Source organism: Catharus ustulatus, chromosome 1, assembly GCF_009819885.2.
Source record: "Catharus ustulatus isolate bCatUst1 chromosome 1, bCatUst1.pri.v2, whole genome shotgun sequence".
NCBI classification, from domain to species: Eukaryota; Metazoa; Chordata; class Aves; order Passeriformes; family Turdidae; genus Catharus; species Catharus ustulatus.
Genome location: NC_046221.1, coordinates 97,601,971 through 97,618,145, shown reverse-complemented (window position 1 = coordinate 97,618,145; position 16,175 = coordinate 97,601,971). Strand labels below are relative to the sequence as shown.

The window sequence follows — 16,175 nt, the reverse complement described above, 5'->3', positions numbered from 1 at the left end:
TCATCCAGTCAATTTTGCTCACAACGTAAAACCCATCCATACAAAGCATCTTTCAGGCCTTTATCTGATTTAATTTTAAGTACTTGATGTAATGTGACTTTTATCACTTGCTGTTGGAAACTACCTTTAGTGGTTTGTGCACCTTACTATGAGAAAGATTTTCCTGGTAATTCTGATATGTTTTAATTCTCCAGCATTTATGCCTCATTAAACAAATAAACACAGGATACATAAAAATTAGTGTAATATATGTATTCAGTGTGCATATAAATGATTTTAGTACAGAAATATTTAGTAGTATTTCAGTATTTTATGGAAAAGACGACATCCCCAATCTGACATGCATGAAATCACATGTTTTCTGTGTCTTTATAAGGAATCTTCCTTTTAATTGATGTTACATATTCTATGGCAAATTTCCTGAATACAGGAACTGGAAGCAGAAAGAATCAAACTGATGGAACAAGTGACATCCAACAAGAGGAAAATGCAGGAGCTTGAAGATAATCTGCTCTGCCGTCTAACCAGTACAGAAGGCTCATTGGTTGAAGATGAGTCTCTGATAGAAGTCTTGAGGATCACTAAAACAACAGCAGAAGAGGTGAATTTTGAATGTATTGCAGAAACATTTTGTAATTGTAATTTAAAGATAGTATATGTGTAAAGATGTATGTATATATTTTCATTCCTGTTTTTTTTTTAGTTTTTCATTCAGAGCCACTATATAACATGTGACTTCTTAACAAATAAATAGTAGAAACACTAATTTTTTCTTAAAAAATTGCTACCTGGATACTGTTCATATTCCAGGCATATTTTGCAGGTGTAAATTTGAGTCAGTTCCCATTGTGACAGGAGTTGGGACACATGAAGACACAATGTCTGTGCTGAAACACTGGCAGAGGGAAGCAAAGCTCAACTGAAAATACTATTGTGATCTTAATCAAGACCTTTTCTTTTTTTCTTGTGTAGTATAAATCACAAGTAATACAACTTAATCGTCATGATCTTTTCCATTAATTTTAAGGTCAGTGAAAAAATAAACACAGCAATGGAGACAGAGGTGAAAATCAATACTGCACGTGAAGAATATCGGCCTGTGGCAGGTCGTGGTAGCATCCTTTATTCCCTAATTGTGGAAATGAGCTTGGTTAATGTCATGTACCAAACATCTTTAGGGCAGTTCCTTGGCATTTTTGACCGATCAGTGGAAAGATCTCAGAAATCTCAAATTCCAGCCAAAAGAGTACTTTTTATAATCGAGCATCTCACCTACGAAGTCTTCAAGTACACAGTTCGGGGGCTGTATGAAAATCACAGGTTCCTGTTCACATTGCTTCTGGCACTGAAGATTGACTTGCAGGCCAAGAAAATTTCACACACTGAGTTTGAGACACTGATCAAAGGTAATTTCTCTAAAACTGTTCCTGTTTACCTATGTCTGTGTAATGCCAAATTCAGATTTTGCAGTACTTGCATTAGCAACTTGTTATATCCTGTGGATCTACTTGTTTTTAACTTGTGAATGAAAGCATACACAGTCCAAGAAGGAATTAAGAGACAAATTTTCCTAAACAAGAGCAATATAGATTATTTGTTATCAAAATAATGCTTAAATGAGGATTATTTTAACTGTTATACATTGCAAAATGTCAAAAAATAAGTCCATTACTTGTAAGGGAACTTATAGTCTCTACTGTCTGCCTCTTTTTCAAATTGCAACATATCTGTGTCTGTGAGATTGTAGACAATCAGAAAAAGCTGTCTTGATGGCTGTTGAGCAGGCATGTGAATGCTGTGCCAGACCTAAGTATCAGCACAAAAAAGCGCATGTTGTAAAACACTTTTATATTGCATTGCATTCTGTCACCACTGTATGTCACTACTCAGACACAATGACAAAGAAAAATTTGAGTAAGGTTTATAAAATTTGATGGGGGTTGACCTTACTGTCTTCAAGATAGGATAAGTGCAATCTGGTACAAGGACAAGAATAGTCAGGTGCTTGGCATCCAGATATCCCAGTTTGTTTGGCAAACACTGAGTTACTGTTCAGTTGTGGATCAGCTGTGCTGGGTGAGTAAATGGGCCTGAGGCTGAGTGGTGGTTGAGCTGAGAGGCTGTTGACGTTGTACAGTCTGGAAATGAATGCACCATGTGCTTTCTTATTCTTTAGTATAGATGAATGGAGGTTGTACTAACCATTCTACATCTGCTCTGAAGAACTGGGTTTGAGTATCTTTTAGGTGGCCATGTTTTATTCCAGCTCTACAGATAGAGTAGAAGCAGCATAAATATTAGTGGGATATCAGCTTTGGGAGGAGCTGAGCCCACTTTCCAAGCACGTCTTTGTTAAGTGTTTCTTCCAGGCAAACTCTAAGTCTCCATATCTTGGTTTACATAAAATGTTACTCCCTGAATTATATGAAAAATTATTTTTTATTAATTGTCCTTTTTCTGTTTAACAACGTTTGTTTTCCTCTATAATACTTTTCATTTTACAGGCGGTGCCAGCTTGGATATGAATTCTGTGGAACCAAAACCAAAAAAGTGGATCCTTGACACAACGTGGCTCAATCTTGTGCAGTTATCTAGCTTGTACCCTTTCAATCAACTTCTGGTGCAAATTGTTAAGAATGAGAAGTCTTGGAAAGCCTGGTTTGATGAAGAAGCTCCTGAAAAATCTGTTATTCCTGATGGTTATGACAGCATACTGGATCAATTCCATAAACTACTCCTTGTCCGTAGCTGGTGCCCTGATCACACCGTTGCCCAAGTAAGATACATTTTTGTACAACAGTTATTCCATGTGACATCTCCTGAAGAACTGCTAGTTCCAAATTTATGTTCTCTGAATTTCTTGTTAGCTTAATATTTGTTGCAGAGTGAGCTATTTTGAAATGCACATTAAAAATATGTGTGAAAACACTAATTTATTTAATCATGATGAACTAGGAAGCAGAACATGAAACAAATTGTGTTGGAGATGCAAGAATACCATTTTATTTGGGTGGTGCTTTCAAAGTTGAGTCATGAAACCTGTAAAGAAGTTGCATTCCTCTGGTGAATCAAAAGATACATCCCAGTTCTTTTTCACAGAAGCAGTGGAAAAAGAACAATTCACATTTATGGCAGGTGCACTAAAACAGCAGATAAACTGTTTACTTACCCTCTCTATTGAAATTGTAGTTATTAAGGCTACCTCGTGGCAAATGCCATAAAAGAAACTGCAGTAGACTAGCAGTTTCTCTACCGTTTGTGATATTTTGATTTTTCTTCTCTATATGGGTGTAAAACAGATGTATGAACTATGAGTACCCTCTTTCCACTTTTTTTTTTCCTTTCTGCACTGGAAAGTAGTAAATTTTCTTTCCTGTGTATTTCAACTTTACATGCTGTGATACCATGTATTGTATTTAGGGGACACCATAGTTCATGGATCTCTTTTTCATCAAGGCTCACTCCACTCTTTTTCATTATTCAGTCAGTAAGTAGGAGGGAAGTATGGGAGTTCCTACTGCCATAATTTAAACAGAGCAAAATAATGAAGCTGCTGCTGCTTATTAATTAACTTATTATCTATTAACAATTATCTATCAACTTATTTATCCATTATTTGTTATTGTCTTGCACAACCATCTCTGAAAAATAATGTCTCTAAAAATGGTTGCAAACAAAAGGTAATAATTTTAATTTATTTTATCACTCTCTTCTTTATCTCTTCTTTCCCTACTGTGTTTTTCCAAGTACTAGAAATTTTTGTCTAGGACAAAATTTACACTTAATAGTGGGTGACTGAGGTTTTTTTCCTACAGTTGACATCTTCCTCTGTCCACCTTGTTCCTCAGTGCTTTTCTTCATCATACATGCCTCAAAATCTGGAAGAGTCATTACATAGCTAGGAAATCACCTCAGTCAAAAAAGAATTTCATGGACTAAGGTAGCTTTAGAAGTTCTTTTAGAAAATGTCTGTGAAAAGAAAAAAAAATAGAGACATAAAGAAGGTTTGACCTTTAAGGATCAAGTCTGAGCTGAGTTTATGTTTTGTAGAAATAGATATTCAGCCTAAGAGACTTGGATAACCACTGGACAGGAGAATGTGTTTGAAGTTCCGATAAATATATGGGAGATTGTAACTGGGTCAGATGAAAGATCTGGCTAATCCACTCTGCTGTAGAGACAGTGTCAACAATACATACTTAGAGGAGCTGAGAATGGAACTGAGAATTGTATAGAGAAACTCTTTTATTTGGCTATTCACCAAGTTTTAATAGGAAGTAATTTAGGGGCAATATCTGGGCTGTCCTCAGAGCTGACACTGGATCTATTCTACATGGATTTTGGTTTTTTTCAGTTCTTTAAAAAACACCCCATTTAGCATTTTCTAGAAACAGTGTTCATAGGATGACTGTTACATGAGCAGAATTCTTTTTCTTCTTTGTTTGAAGTTTGCTATCTGAGAATTTCAGTGGTTGCCTCCTGTGGATCAAAGTTGAAAAATTAAAGTTTGAACAGTTATTGCCTTCTAATGTTATTGGAAGATATTAGGGTTCCACATCACTAATTAATGCTAAATTTAAAAAAAGGTAAAGATAGATATATTTTTCTGGTAATTTTTTTTCCAGGCTCGGCATTACATTGCAGAATCCCTTGGAGGGAAATATGCAGAAGGATTTATTCTTGAAATGGAAGCAATGTGGAAAGAAAGTGGCTGTCGAACACCTTTGACATGCCTTTTATCAGTGGGGTCTGACCCCACTGAAAATATAGAACGTCTTGCAAAATCTAAGGTATCCTCCCTAACTGACTTTGCTAGGGCTGGTAAAGACATTTTTAACTCTTCTTTACACTAGAAGTGGTATTTCCACATTTTAAAGATGTTCAGATAATGGTATTTATAATCATACTAGTGTTCTCTGGAAGTAAATTTTTGACCAGTAGCCCAAATGCATTTACTAGGAAATGAAAATGTTGCAGTCTTGCTTTTTGCAGTTGTTTGATTCCAATGAGACCTGTGTCTTTATCCAGCAGACTAAGATAGTCCAGTCTTTAGGAAATGTACTGAGCTATAAGAACAAAGCAAGATTTGTGGTTTACACTGTGTTGTATTCACTGTAGGATCTGACAGTAATGACGATTACAAGAAGATACAGGAAAAATCATAAACATGGTGGCAAGAGAAATTAATTTTAACACCCTAGCATTCAATCTGTGCTCTTGATGGAGATATTCAAATTTCATACAGTACAGCATCACTTTAAGGCACTCTGTAGTCTCTTTTATGGTTCACAATGTGGCAGCATATAAAATTTTCCGAAGAAGTTATTTACTTTAGATCTCCATAAATTTTCCTCCTTGTTAGAATGCATCTTCATTTAATGGTGCAGGATTTTAGTATACACTGAGTAAGACATACTTTCAAAAGTGGAGAGGACTCACAAATCTCTTTAGCTTATTAATTAGAAAGTGGAGATGCTAATTCAGTTTGAAAATAAGGCCCCTCATTTGTCTGTCTGTCTTGAAGATGGCTTAAATTATGACCTAACTCTCACTTAGTATTTAAATTTAGGAATCCTAAATCTGAAGTCTTTAATTTGATCCTTGTCTGTGGTCAGACCAAAAGGATATTGCAGTGGACAGTCTTAATATGTTTTCATGTTTTCAGGAAATGTGTATAGAATAAATAGAAAGTGAGGTTGAGAAAGAGCTAAAGAGCTTGTTTATTCACACAAGGTTTATGAACAAGGCAACATCAGCTAGGCTGTCATAACCTGAAGTTCAACTCCAGTGTCACCTGTAAATGTAAAGTCAACAACAGGTTCTTTACTAATCCCTTGAAGTAAAGACCTAACCACATAGCATATAGAAACCTCTCAAGTTTACAAAAACCATCCAAATGCGCATTTCAGCAATTCTTTAGGTTTTGAAACATGTATCTAGAAATAATTTAGTTTTCAGAAATATTTTCAAGGGAGTTTTGTGTTTATTTTGCTAGTATGTCAACAAATTGTACTTACTTCCCATCTTTCTTTGAGATTTGTCTGTTTTTTTTCAAAATCTTTAATATAGGTTAGTTGTACCGGGGACCTGATCTTTAAGAGGGATGGGGGTGGTGCTGGGTTTATTTTCTTCTTAATGATAAGAATCTTGGGCCTCTTTTTTCAATGATTTCCCTTTTACAGTCATGATTTGTAGTCTTAAAATGGATTTCCAATACTGATGCTCCCTCTAAGTGTGATATTAACAGTATAAATCAGCTATCTGCAGTTGGTAACGTTCCAATTTTTGTCCAGAATTTATTTTTCACTCTAAAATTTAGTTGTTCAGATGGCCCTCTCCCAAAGAAATTAAAACAGTACCTGTGGCTACTGAGCTATATAATCTTGTTAATAAACCAAACAAACTCTATCTTAAAACTAGTTGGATTTATTCCCCGCCTTTACTTTAAGATGGTTTGAAAATTTAACTTTGAGGATTAAAATGAAGTTTCTTATAGCAGCACTTCGACTTCATTAAAATCAGACTTTTAAAAAATTGTAGAGATAGTTTCTTCTTTTTGGGAATGATGCACAGAACCTACAACACAACTGTCAGGGCCACTGTAGTGACTAAAATGCCAGCATTTTCATCTGGATAGCGATGTATTAAGATGACATGGATATGCTAATATGACTCACTCTTGAAAGAGACATTCTGTATGCAGACATTTGATAGAGCTCTTTCAGAAGGAGTGAAATGAGGACAATTCATAGTGAAAAATATTTTTTTTCTTCTCTTGCCATTTCTATAACCTTTAATGATTGTATATTTGAGTGGTTGCTGAGAAGAGCAAATTATGAGTAGATGCTTTGTTAGGGAATAATGTACCCACTGAATATTTATTCACTCTTATGCAGGGGTAGTCATAGTCTTTGACTTATGGGAGTGCTAGCTGTACTCAGATGCATCTTAGAAAAGGTGAAGTTTTTTGGTTCTCTGGCACATAGCCAGCTTCACAGGCTGTTCAGCTTTGCTTCTTTTAGCTACATTTTCAGGTTTCACTGACCTGAGAGTAGGATTTAGGTGCTTTCTTATCTTTGGCATTCTCATGTCCTTTAATCTTGCCATGATACGGGAGATTGTATACGGCAGCTGTATTTATACTGCTCTGTAAAATCAGGTCAGGGCCCTTTCTCTGACCCTGAGGCCAAATGACCCAGCACAGTTTGTGTCCATATGCTTAACCTTCTTCTCCTGCAAAAGTAGGGCAGCCTCCTCCCTGCTGTTTAGGAGTGGATGTCTTTCTTCTTTTTTGTTTCACAGTAAGAGAGTCTGAGTAGCTGTACAGGTCAAGACTAACCTTTGTAGCTCTCAACCAGCTGAAGACAGGCCCTGATTGATAATGCAGCTCAGTGCTCACTGCGTGATAGATACTCAGCTGTAGGGCTTGAACATGAAACTGTCAATGAAGCAAAGTCTCTTCATCAATTCTTTCACCCTCAACATGTATGCAGAATAATATATCTAACTGAGTTTGTTAATTCTGGTTTTCCCTGGCAGGAGTCAGGCTGACAACCTGAGCCAGACTTAAATAGAGAGGATCTGCCTGCATGTTACTGACAACTTGTGCAGCTCTGATCTCAGCCTTACCTTTTTCAGATCTCTTTGCTAGAGTTTGCATCCTCCTCTAGTTTTCTGAACAACTGGCTTTACTTTCCCATAGCCTCTGGAGAAAGTACCATGCAATTCCAGAATTTTATGTTTGCATGTATAAGCTTTCTCTTTTCTGAATCTAGGTCTGCTCTAGATCTGCTGGAGCTAGCAGATCACCAAACTGGAATCCTCTAAATCAGTATCTCCACAACTGCCATTTGATAATACAGGATGTTTCCTGAGTAATGCTTTAATCTTTCCGGTCCCACATACTTCATCAACAGTTCTCTTTTAAATTAAATATGTTCAGACAGTAAAAAGTCACCAGGATTGTTGGGTTAACACTGTGTGCATTAATTATTATCTGAAGCTCTAATATCTGCTCGTCTCAAGATAGTACATTGTACAAAAAAGAGTGGTCAGGCTGTATTTATGTCTTGGTTTATTTGAAAAAGTGGTGAAAAAGCTGAAAAAAATGTTTCACATGTCTTATCCCACAGATTTTGTTAGAAACAATATTATTTCCAGTGAGTGTAGTTTTCTTCCAACCGGTGGAAGATAAGAGGAACTTGAAGGGTTTTGCTTTTTTTTGTTATTTTGTTTCCTTTACTCTGTTTTAATATAATCAGTCCCCATTGGCATCAATGGCACTCTTTGTGGCAGAATGTCACGACACACGCATCTACAGAAGCAATACATCAGGTGTATAATTCTAAGGAACTACATATAAAATAAACTTTCTTTTTACCTTTAGAACATTCCATGTCGTGCCATTTCAATGGGTCAGGGCCAGGAAGCCCATGCAAGACACCTGCTAAATCAGTGCATGCAAGATGGGGGATGGCTCCTTCTACAAAACTGCCACCTTGGCTTGGAATTTCTTAATGAATTAATGGACACCATCACCACAAAAGAGTCTATGAGTGAAGATTTCAGAACTTGGATCACTACAGAGGCTCACCCAGAGTTTCCTATTAATCTTTTACAGTCCTCTATAAAATTTACCAATGAACCTCCTCAAGGTAGGAATGGCTTCCCTTCCCATTGGAGAGACTGCTGCTGGTCCAGGAAGGTTGGGCAAAAATGTTGTTGGCTTCACTGTACAGCTGTTTGAACCTGCCTGTTTTGGACATTACTGACCTATGTTCCTGGGCATCCCCTGGTCTTCTGGGCCTACATGCACCTCCTTACACCCAGAATCTCTCCCCATTTCCAGGATGTTTCTTCATATTCAGATGTTCGTTTCCTGCTTTCTGAGCCTATAAGCCCCCAGCTTTCCTGACCCAAGTAGCCTTAGCAGAAGCACAATGTGAGATCTGCATCTTAATTGGCAGTTTGGATTCATGTTTCTGTATTAATAGGGGTGCAAGAAAGACATGGATAGAATGAGTCCATTGAGAACCCACAAAGATGCTCAAGGGACTGGAGAACTTTCTATGTGAGGAGAGGCCAAGATGATTGTTAAACCTTGAGGAGAGAAGGGATATCTTATCAATGCCTACAAAGAAATAAATATACCCTTTCTTTATGCATATCTGTGTTGCCACTGGTTTCAGTTGATGATGACAGTAGGAGCTGAGAATTTTTATCCAAGGTCCTGTTTAAAGCTTCATACATTTAAACCTCTTATTTCAGTATTTAGCTTCCTTTGAACATTAGTAAGATGCCTACAGAATGTTTGATGTTGTGAAACATATCCTGTTTGAGCATTTATACTCCATCTCAAGAGCAGCTAGTCAGTCTGTTGATAAAAGTTTCTTACTTCTTCCTCTTCTCCTGTCCCCCGTTTTAATTCAGAGCTCAACATCTTCTTATTGCACAGTGGCCCTCTCCTAATCATTCTAATGGTAACAACCTGTAGCTCCAAGTGGCTATTTTAGAAGTCAAGTTAGAGCAAATTTGCCATTTGCATTAAGCAGCTGAAAAAAGCCCAGTGTAAAAATTTAAGTCAGGATGAAATATAGACAGTTTTAGTTTCTTAAGACTGTTCTGCCACATTGGTAGCACAATACAATAAGACACTTCTGTTTGAGTTTGGAACCCTCTTATAATGCCCGTTCAATATTGTGAAAAGCTATTTGTTTGAATATTGTTCTACAGGATCTTTGTGAAGTATGAACAATAACAAAAGTACTTTTATTATGGCATAGGAAGTAGGATGACTTGGGCAATCTTTTTACTGCACTTAAAATCTGCCCTTCTAGAGCCGTGTGAAGCTGATTAGGTGGAAAGTATCATAAGAGGGACCTGATGTCAGTAACTCATGCTTGGGTTGTCTGCCCAAGGCAAAACTTGCTTGTGTAGCACTGCCTGAAAACATTTGATAGCAGTTGAGCTTTTGTATTCCATGGAAGCTGAGAGTGTATCAGTATCAACTCCCTGAAGCTGTTCCTGGGATATGAAATGTCAGTGCTTAAACAAACCTCCCCAAGTATTAATATTTGCAGTATGAATTTAGGTTCTCATCTCGTCACCTTGGTGCCTGTAGGTCAGATGGAGAAACTGCATACTGAATTTCAAGATTTTTATAGGAATCAAATCTAAATAAAATTATCTTAAATAAAATGAAAATCTCATATTTTAAGTAAATATCAAAACAAACTCTTGGATACCCGGTGCTATATTTCATATGATGCTAGGTGTCTTTTTCATTGCCATATAGTTGCTAAATGGTTATTGCAGTTTCTATTGCAGTTGTTAGTGGGAACTTTTAGAATATGATTACTCAATTTTAATTCCCTCCAGACTCTTGAAATTAATTTTTTGTGTTATCTACCTAAAACAAAATATTATTGAATTTGCCTGCTATGACCAGCTGAACAGGTAATTGGTTCTAAGACATTTTTTGAGGGTATAAGATGATACTGCAAATTGGGATAGAGAATAATGCTTAACAGAGGTTGGACTTATGGATTCCATACAGTTTTTTGCTAATGTATGAGATTTTTATACTTACTTTCTAGGTGTGAAAGCTGGCTTAAAACGGACATACTCGGCTGTTACTCAGGATCTGCTGGGAGTGAGCAAAATGCCACAGTGGAAACCACTGCTATATGCTGTAGCATTTCTTCACACAACTGTTCAGGTTTAAAAACATATTTCTTCTCTTCTTTCATAAAGCCATATTTCATTTATTAATGAAATATATTTATTAATATGTTTATGAATTTAATGTTATTAAATGAAAAACATTTTAAAGGGAAGTCCCATGTTGGCAAATTAACAAAAATACAATAAGAAAAATATAAGAAAACCATATTTCTATTACTGCAACTGTGTTAGAACTTACACTTTTGCTCATGTTGGTCCTGTACCTCCAATAGAGATGATATTTCAGAGGAAAGAAGGACAGTCAAGCAGTGATCAATTAGAGTACTCTTCTATTAAATTCCTGGGCAATGATTGTGTGATCTGTCTTTCAACTAACTGGACTCTTACTAATATTTTAAATCATAAAAGCATATTAAAGAAATTTACAATTTATGGTTTGGAAAACCATAGTCTTAAAATGCTGCATTCACAATGAGAAGGTGTAAGAGGGTGAATATAAATCCTTTCTGCTCTGGAACTTGTAGGAGGAAACGAAAGTAGATTTTGGGTCTTGACTTTCAGGACTTCCATGAAAGAAAGTGGTTTATGGATTAACCACAACTTTTCATCATCCTGTCGATAGATTTTGCAGTATCTTTAGTTTATATTTGGAGCCTGGCTAATTTAGCTCTGTGGCATCCATGCACTGATATATTGTGGTCCAGTGGAAGCCTGTGGTATGCATTTCTTTGTATTACTTTGGTGTCACTTCTTCCTAGGTGGAAAAAAAAATTACATTTGCTATTTCCAGATATTGCCGTAACAGCTATATACTGCCAGCTGAGTCTGTAAATGATTCACTAAGAAGCAGTTTTTCCTACTTGCATCCACACCATGCAGACACAGCAGTGATAGGAATAAATCTAGTCCATAGGAAGATCCCACACAATGATCATGGCTGGTCATTTTGAACACCCTTGCCTCAAACAGTAGCTTAATAACTGAAATTCAAAAGCTATGGTTCCAGACTCAGAAATTTAAAAAAATACTTTAAAAAGAGGATTTTTTTTTTGCTTTGTGAAAATGTTAATATTCCTAGTCTTTCTTTGAGCAAATTTATCTACCAGATAATTAAGGAAGTGCTTGGCCTTGTCTGTGTTAAATGTATTTTTTTTAAGTTGGTGAAATAGAGTTCCAGCTGGACTACTGCACTCTTAACATATTTAATGTATTCTTTTGCACTTGAATTTTCTTGACAATTACTATCAACCAGTGTTTTACCTTTAATTCTAACCATTTCACAGGAAAGAAGAAAGTTTGGCCCATTGGGCTGGAATATTCCTTACGAGTTTAACCAGGCAGACTTTGCAGCCAGTGTGCAGTTTGTCCAGAACCATTTGAATGATGTGGGTGTCAAACAGGGGGTGAACTGGAGCTGTGTTCGCTACATGCTCGGGGAAGTGCAGTACGGTGGCCGTGTAACTGATGACCTCGACAAGGCGCTGCTCAACACGTACGCCAGAGTCTGGTTTGGAGAGCACATATTCAGTGAGGAATTCTGTTTCTACAAAGGTTATGTTATTCCAAAAGGGAATACAGTGGAAGACTATCTCCAGTACATAGAGCAGTTGCCCGTGATTGATACACCAGAGGTAAAGTATTTTATTATATTAAAGGGAGTTTTTGTCAGATGAATAACTTAAAAGGTTTTTTTTCCAGAATCAAGTATGCACAGGTCAAGATTAGCAGGCAGACCATTATAGTGGGTATTCAGTGTAGATCTGCTGACCAGGAAGATGTAGATGAGGCTTTCTTCAAACAATTGGAAAAAGTTCCATATTCACAGGTTCTGGTCCTTATGGAGGACTTTAAGCAACTGTAATTATCTTCTGGAAGGTTGATACAGCAAGGTTCAAGCATTCTTATCAATGTGTCTAAAAACCTGTTGGAATGCTGCAAAGATGGAGCCGGAGCCTTTTTGATAATACCCAGTGAAAGGACAAGAGGCAGTGGACATAAAACAACAGGAAATTCCATCTGAGAACAAGAGCACAATTTTTCAAGTGAAGGTGGTCAAACACTGGAAGAGCTTGCCCAGAGGATTTGTGGAGTCTCATCTTTGTAGATATTGAAATCCCAAGTGGACACTGTCCTGAATAGTCTGCTCTATCTGACCTTGCTTGAGCAGGTGATTTGGATTAGATGACCCTCAGAGTCCCTTCCAAACCAAACTATTTTGTGGTTTCCCAATTCTGTATGGGATTGAGCAGACATGCAACCTGAGAAATAATGAAAGTGAAAAAGCCCTATGGTCTCATTTTGCAAGTTATAACTGGGAGTTTATTCCATTTTGACAACAGAAAGGTATGGATGTTGCCATGAATTAATGGAGTAGGGTGCAGGATAGCTCCCAGTTGTAGCCAGTTTTACATGACCCAATGTGTGCATATCACAGTGGTCACAGTGACTGGAGGATGGAGACTTTCTGCTCCCTCCAGTACAGGCACACATGATGAAAAACTGAAACAGAAGAGAATGCTCTGGAAAATTGAAACAGAAGTGAATGGTCTGGATTTCTGTCTCATTTCTATTATGTTGATAAATGCCATTGGAAATAAGTTCTATTAAAATTAAATAGATGGAGTGAAACAGAAAAAACTGGTTTTCACTTACTGATAATGTGCTGGCTGAGAAGTTTCCAAGGTCATAAAATAAGCTTGGAAAGTTCTGAATCTCTGAAGATAGTGAAACCAGAATGCAAAGGTATTTGTGCCAGCAATGATGTACCTTTTCCAGGTGAGAGTAAATGCAGACATGATAATGCATCAGTGGGATCCATTTGAGCCCAGCTCATGAAGTGATTCCTATCAGTGTATGAACCTTGGCTCTATCAGATTTCAGGTGCTGCTTTCATGAATCTGCTCTTTTAAGCACTTGGGAACCTATCTCACAATGCTGCAATGTATTTTTAAAGTGTTTTGATGCCTTAAAAAAACTGTATGTATGGTTTGAGGTAGGAAAATTTTACCTTTGCTTTTATGTAAATAGAAGCAAGTGCGGGAATGCAAACATCTTTTTATCCTTCACATTTTCGCTTGTTAGGAAGAAAGTTGTGACTTCTGTCATTCTAAAATCTGTCAAAATTGCTCATGAAAACCTTTAACCTTTTAATCTCCCAATCTTCTTAATTTCACAAAGGATACTGTGCTAGTCCAAGCAGAGTATCCTTGATTCATTCCTTTTCCATTTTTGGTTAAGAAAGACTGAATCGGTCTGCTTGCCATGTCCTTGCTCCTTTAATGAAATTTCATGCTCTGAGCAGAATTAACACTGTCTTCTAAGGAGGGCAGTTAGACTCAGCATATTGGGTTAGCATGGAAAGATTTCAGTAGCAGGGGGTTAAGGGGTGGCTTTTGTGAGAAGCTGGCAGAAGCTTCTGGAAATGGCAGGGCCAGTGTCAGATGGCTCCAAGACAGACCCACTGCTGCCCAAGATTGAGCCCATCAGCAGTGGTGGCAGTGCCCTGGGATAATGCATTCGTGAAGGATAAAAAGGGCGCGTGAGCCTTCAGTCAGAGAGAAGCGTGAGAGTATATGAGAGGAACAACTCTGCAGACACCAAGATCAGTGAAGGAGGGGCAGGAAGGGCTCCAGGTGCCAGAGCAGAGATTCCCCTGCAGCCCATGGAGGACCCCACCCTGGAGCAGGTGGATGCCTGAAGGAGACTGTGATCCTGTGGGAAGTGCATGCTGGAACAGATTCCTGCAAGATCTCTGGCTTCATGATGAGAGGAGTCCATGATGGAGCAGATTTTCTGGCCAAAGTTATGACCCCACAGGTGACCCATGCTGAAGGAGTTTATTCCTGGAGGTCTGCACCCTGTGGAAGGGACCCACACTGGAGCAGTTCAGGAGGAACTGCAGCCCATTGGAGAAATTTGTGGAGGACTGTCTTATGGGGGAGAGACTCCATGCTGGAGCAGCATAAGAGTGGGAGGTGTCCTGCTCCTGAGGAGGAAGGAGTCGGATGAACTGACCACAAATCCTGTTCTCCGTGCTCCTGTGGGAGGGAGGAAGTAGAGAATTTGGGAATGAAGTTAAGTCCAGGAAGAAGGGAGGGGTTGAGGGAAGGTGTTTTTAGGATCCTTTTCTGTTTTGATTGGTAATCGATTAAATTAATTTCCCCAATTCAAGTCTGTTTTGACTGTGATGATAACTGGAGATTGATCTCTCCCAGTTCTTGTCTCAGACTGTGGACTTTTTGTTGTAACTTCTTTCTCCTGTCCAGTTGAGGAGGGGATGATAGAGGAGTGATTTCAGAGGAATGTATAGCTTTAGCAATTGGTTTTGAGAATTCAGAAGGTGGAAAACCCTGAAAGAAAGAATTCAGCATTCTCTTTTTAAACAAAATTCCCAGAGATTTTGGGTCAAAAGGGATGAGAGATCTGGATCCTTGATTAATATACAGGACATTCAGAAAACTGGTCCACCCACTGATTTCTTTTTTCTTTCCTCTTCATACATCATTGCATAAAACCATAGGACCAGAACTGTCTACCATGTCTCCCTGTCTTTGTTAATATTGCTCCGGTGTTTAAGTTACCCCTTGGACTAGGGCTCCATTCACAGATATACCAGATATTCTTCATGATGCTAACTTGGGCTATAATATTGCCACAAAATCCGCTAGAGCAAACAAACAAATAAGCGCTCATGGTGCAAGAGGAAAAGCAGAAAAGAATGTGCCTTAAAATGTGTATTTCCTTCCACATGAAATATGAATGTAATAAAGTGCATTGGTATTTTTGCCTTTTACAGCTCTAAATATTCAGTTTGAGTAAACCACTATTTGCAAACATTAAATCCTATCTGGAATCTACCTGCATGCTATTATAGTCACTCCCCCACTCAAATGCAGTATTAGGTCTGTACTTTGTGCTGTTGTAAGGATGAGATTCCCAAGTGGTGTAAATCAATGCAGCTTTGCTGGCTTTAGCAATAGTGCAACCACTTATATCCCTTGTCCCTGAGTTTCTGGATTTACAAGTGTAACAATATTAAATGACCCTTTTAATTCTGTCCTCAGAGTATGTAAATACTGGTTTCTAGAAGTGTCTTCTTGCAATATACTGAGTCTAATGTAAAATATGAAAACTGAATATATGAAAAAATGTGAAAGATGAGGAACAGAAGATTGCTTGGCTTTTGTACTCAGTTTGAGGGCAAGCCCTCCTCATTGTCAGATCAGTGGTTCAAAGTTTGCAAGAGATATGTAATAGCTATAATTAAATGCGAGCTGGTGAAATAAGTCACAGTGCATACAATTCCTCCTGGAGAAGAGTTGCAATTGTCAATCTGACAATTATAGACTTACTGATATTTCAGTGGAAGTTTCTGTAAAAGCTATTATCATTCAGACAAAGGGCAGCTTTGCAGTAATTCTGTGCTAGCTGTATCTTAAATAAAATAATTCAATTTCAGGAGAAGGAGAATTAAGGAGGGGGAAGCTTCAACC

General features: G+C 37.7%; 1 protein-coding gene across 1 annotated transcript in view; it reads left to right on the top strand.

The window, feature by feature from the left end:
• The window catches only part of LOC116997754 (dynein axonemal heavy chain 5-like), a 148,842-nt gene that overhangs the window by 108,516 nt on the left and 24,151 nt on the right, over positions 1-16,175 (top strand). The window contains exons 65-71 of the mRNA XM_033062842.1: positions 431-601; positions 1,028-1,406; positions 2,505-2,776; positions 4,626-4,790; positions 8,387-8,654; positions 10,596-10,717; positions 11,967-12,314. Of these exons, the coding sequence (XP_032918733.1) occupies positions 431-601; positions 1,028-1,406; positions 2,505-2,776; positions 4,626-4,790; positions 8,387-8,654; positions 10,596-10,717; positions 11,967-12,314 (1,725 nt within the window). The remainder of the gene's footprint in view (positions 1-430; positions 602-1,027; positions 1,407-2,504; positions 2,777-4,625; positions 4,791-8,386; positions 8,655-10,595; positions 10,718-11,966; positions 12,315-16,175) is intronic.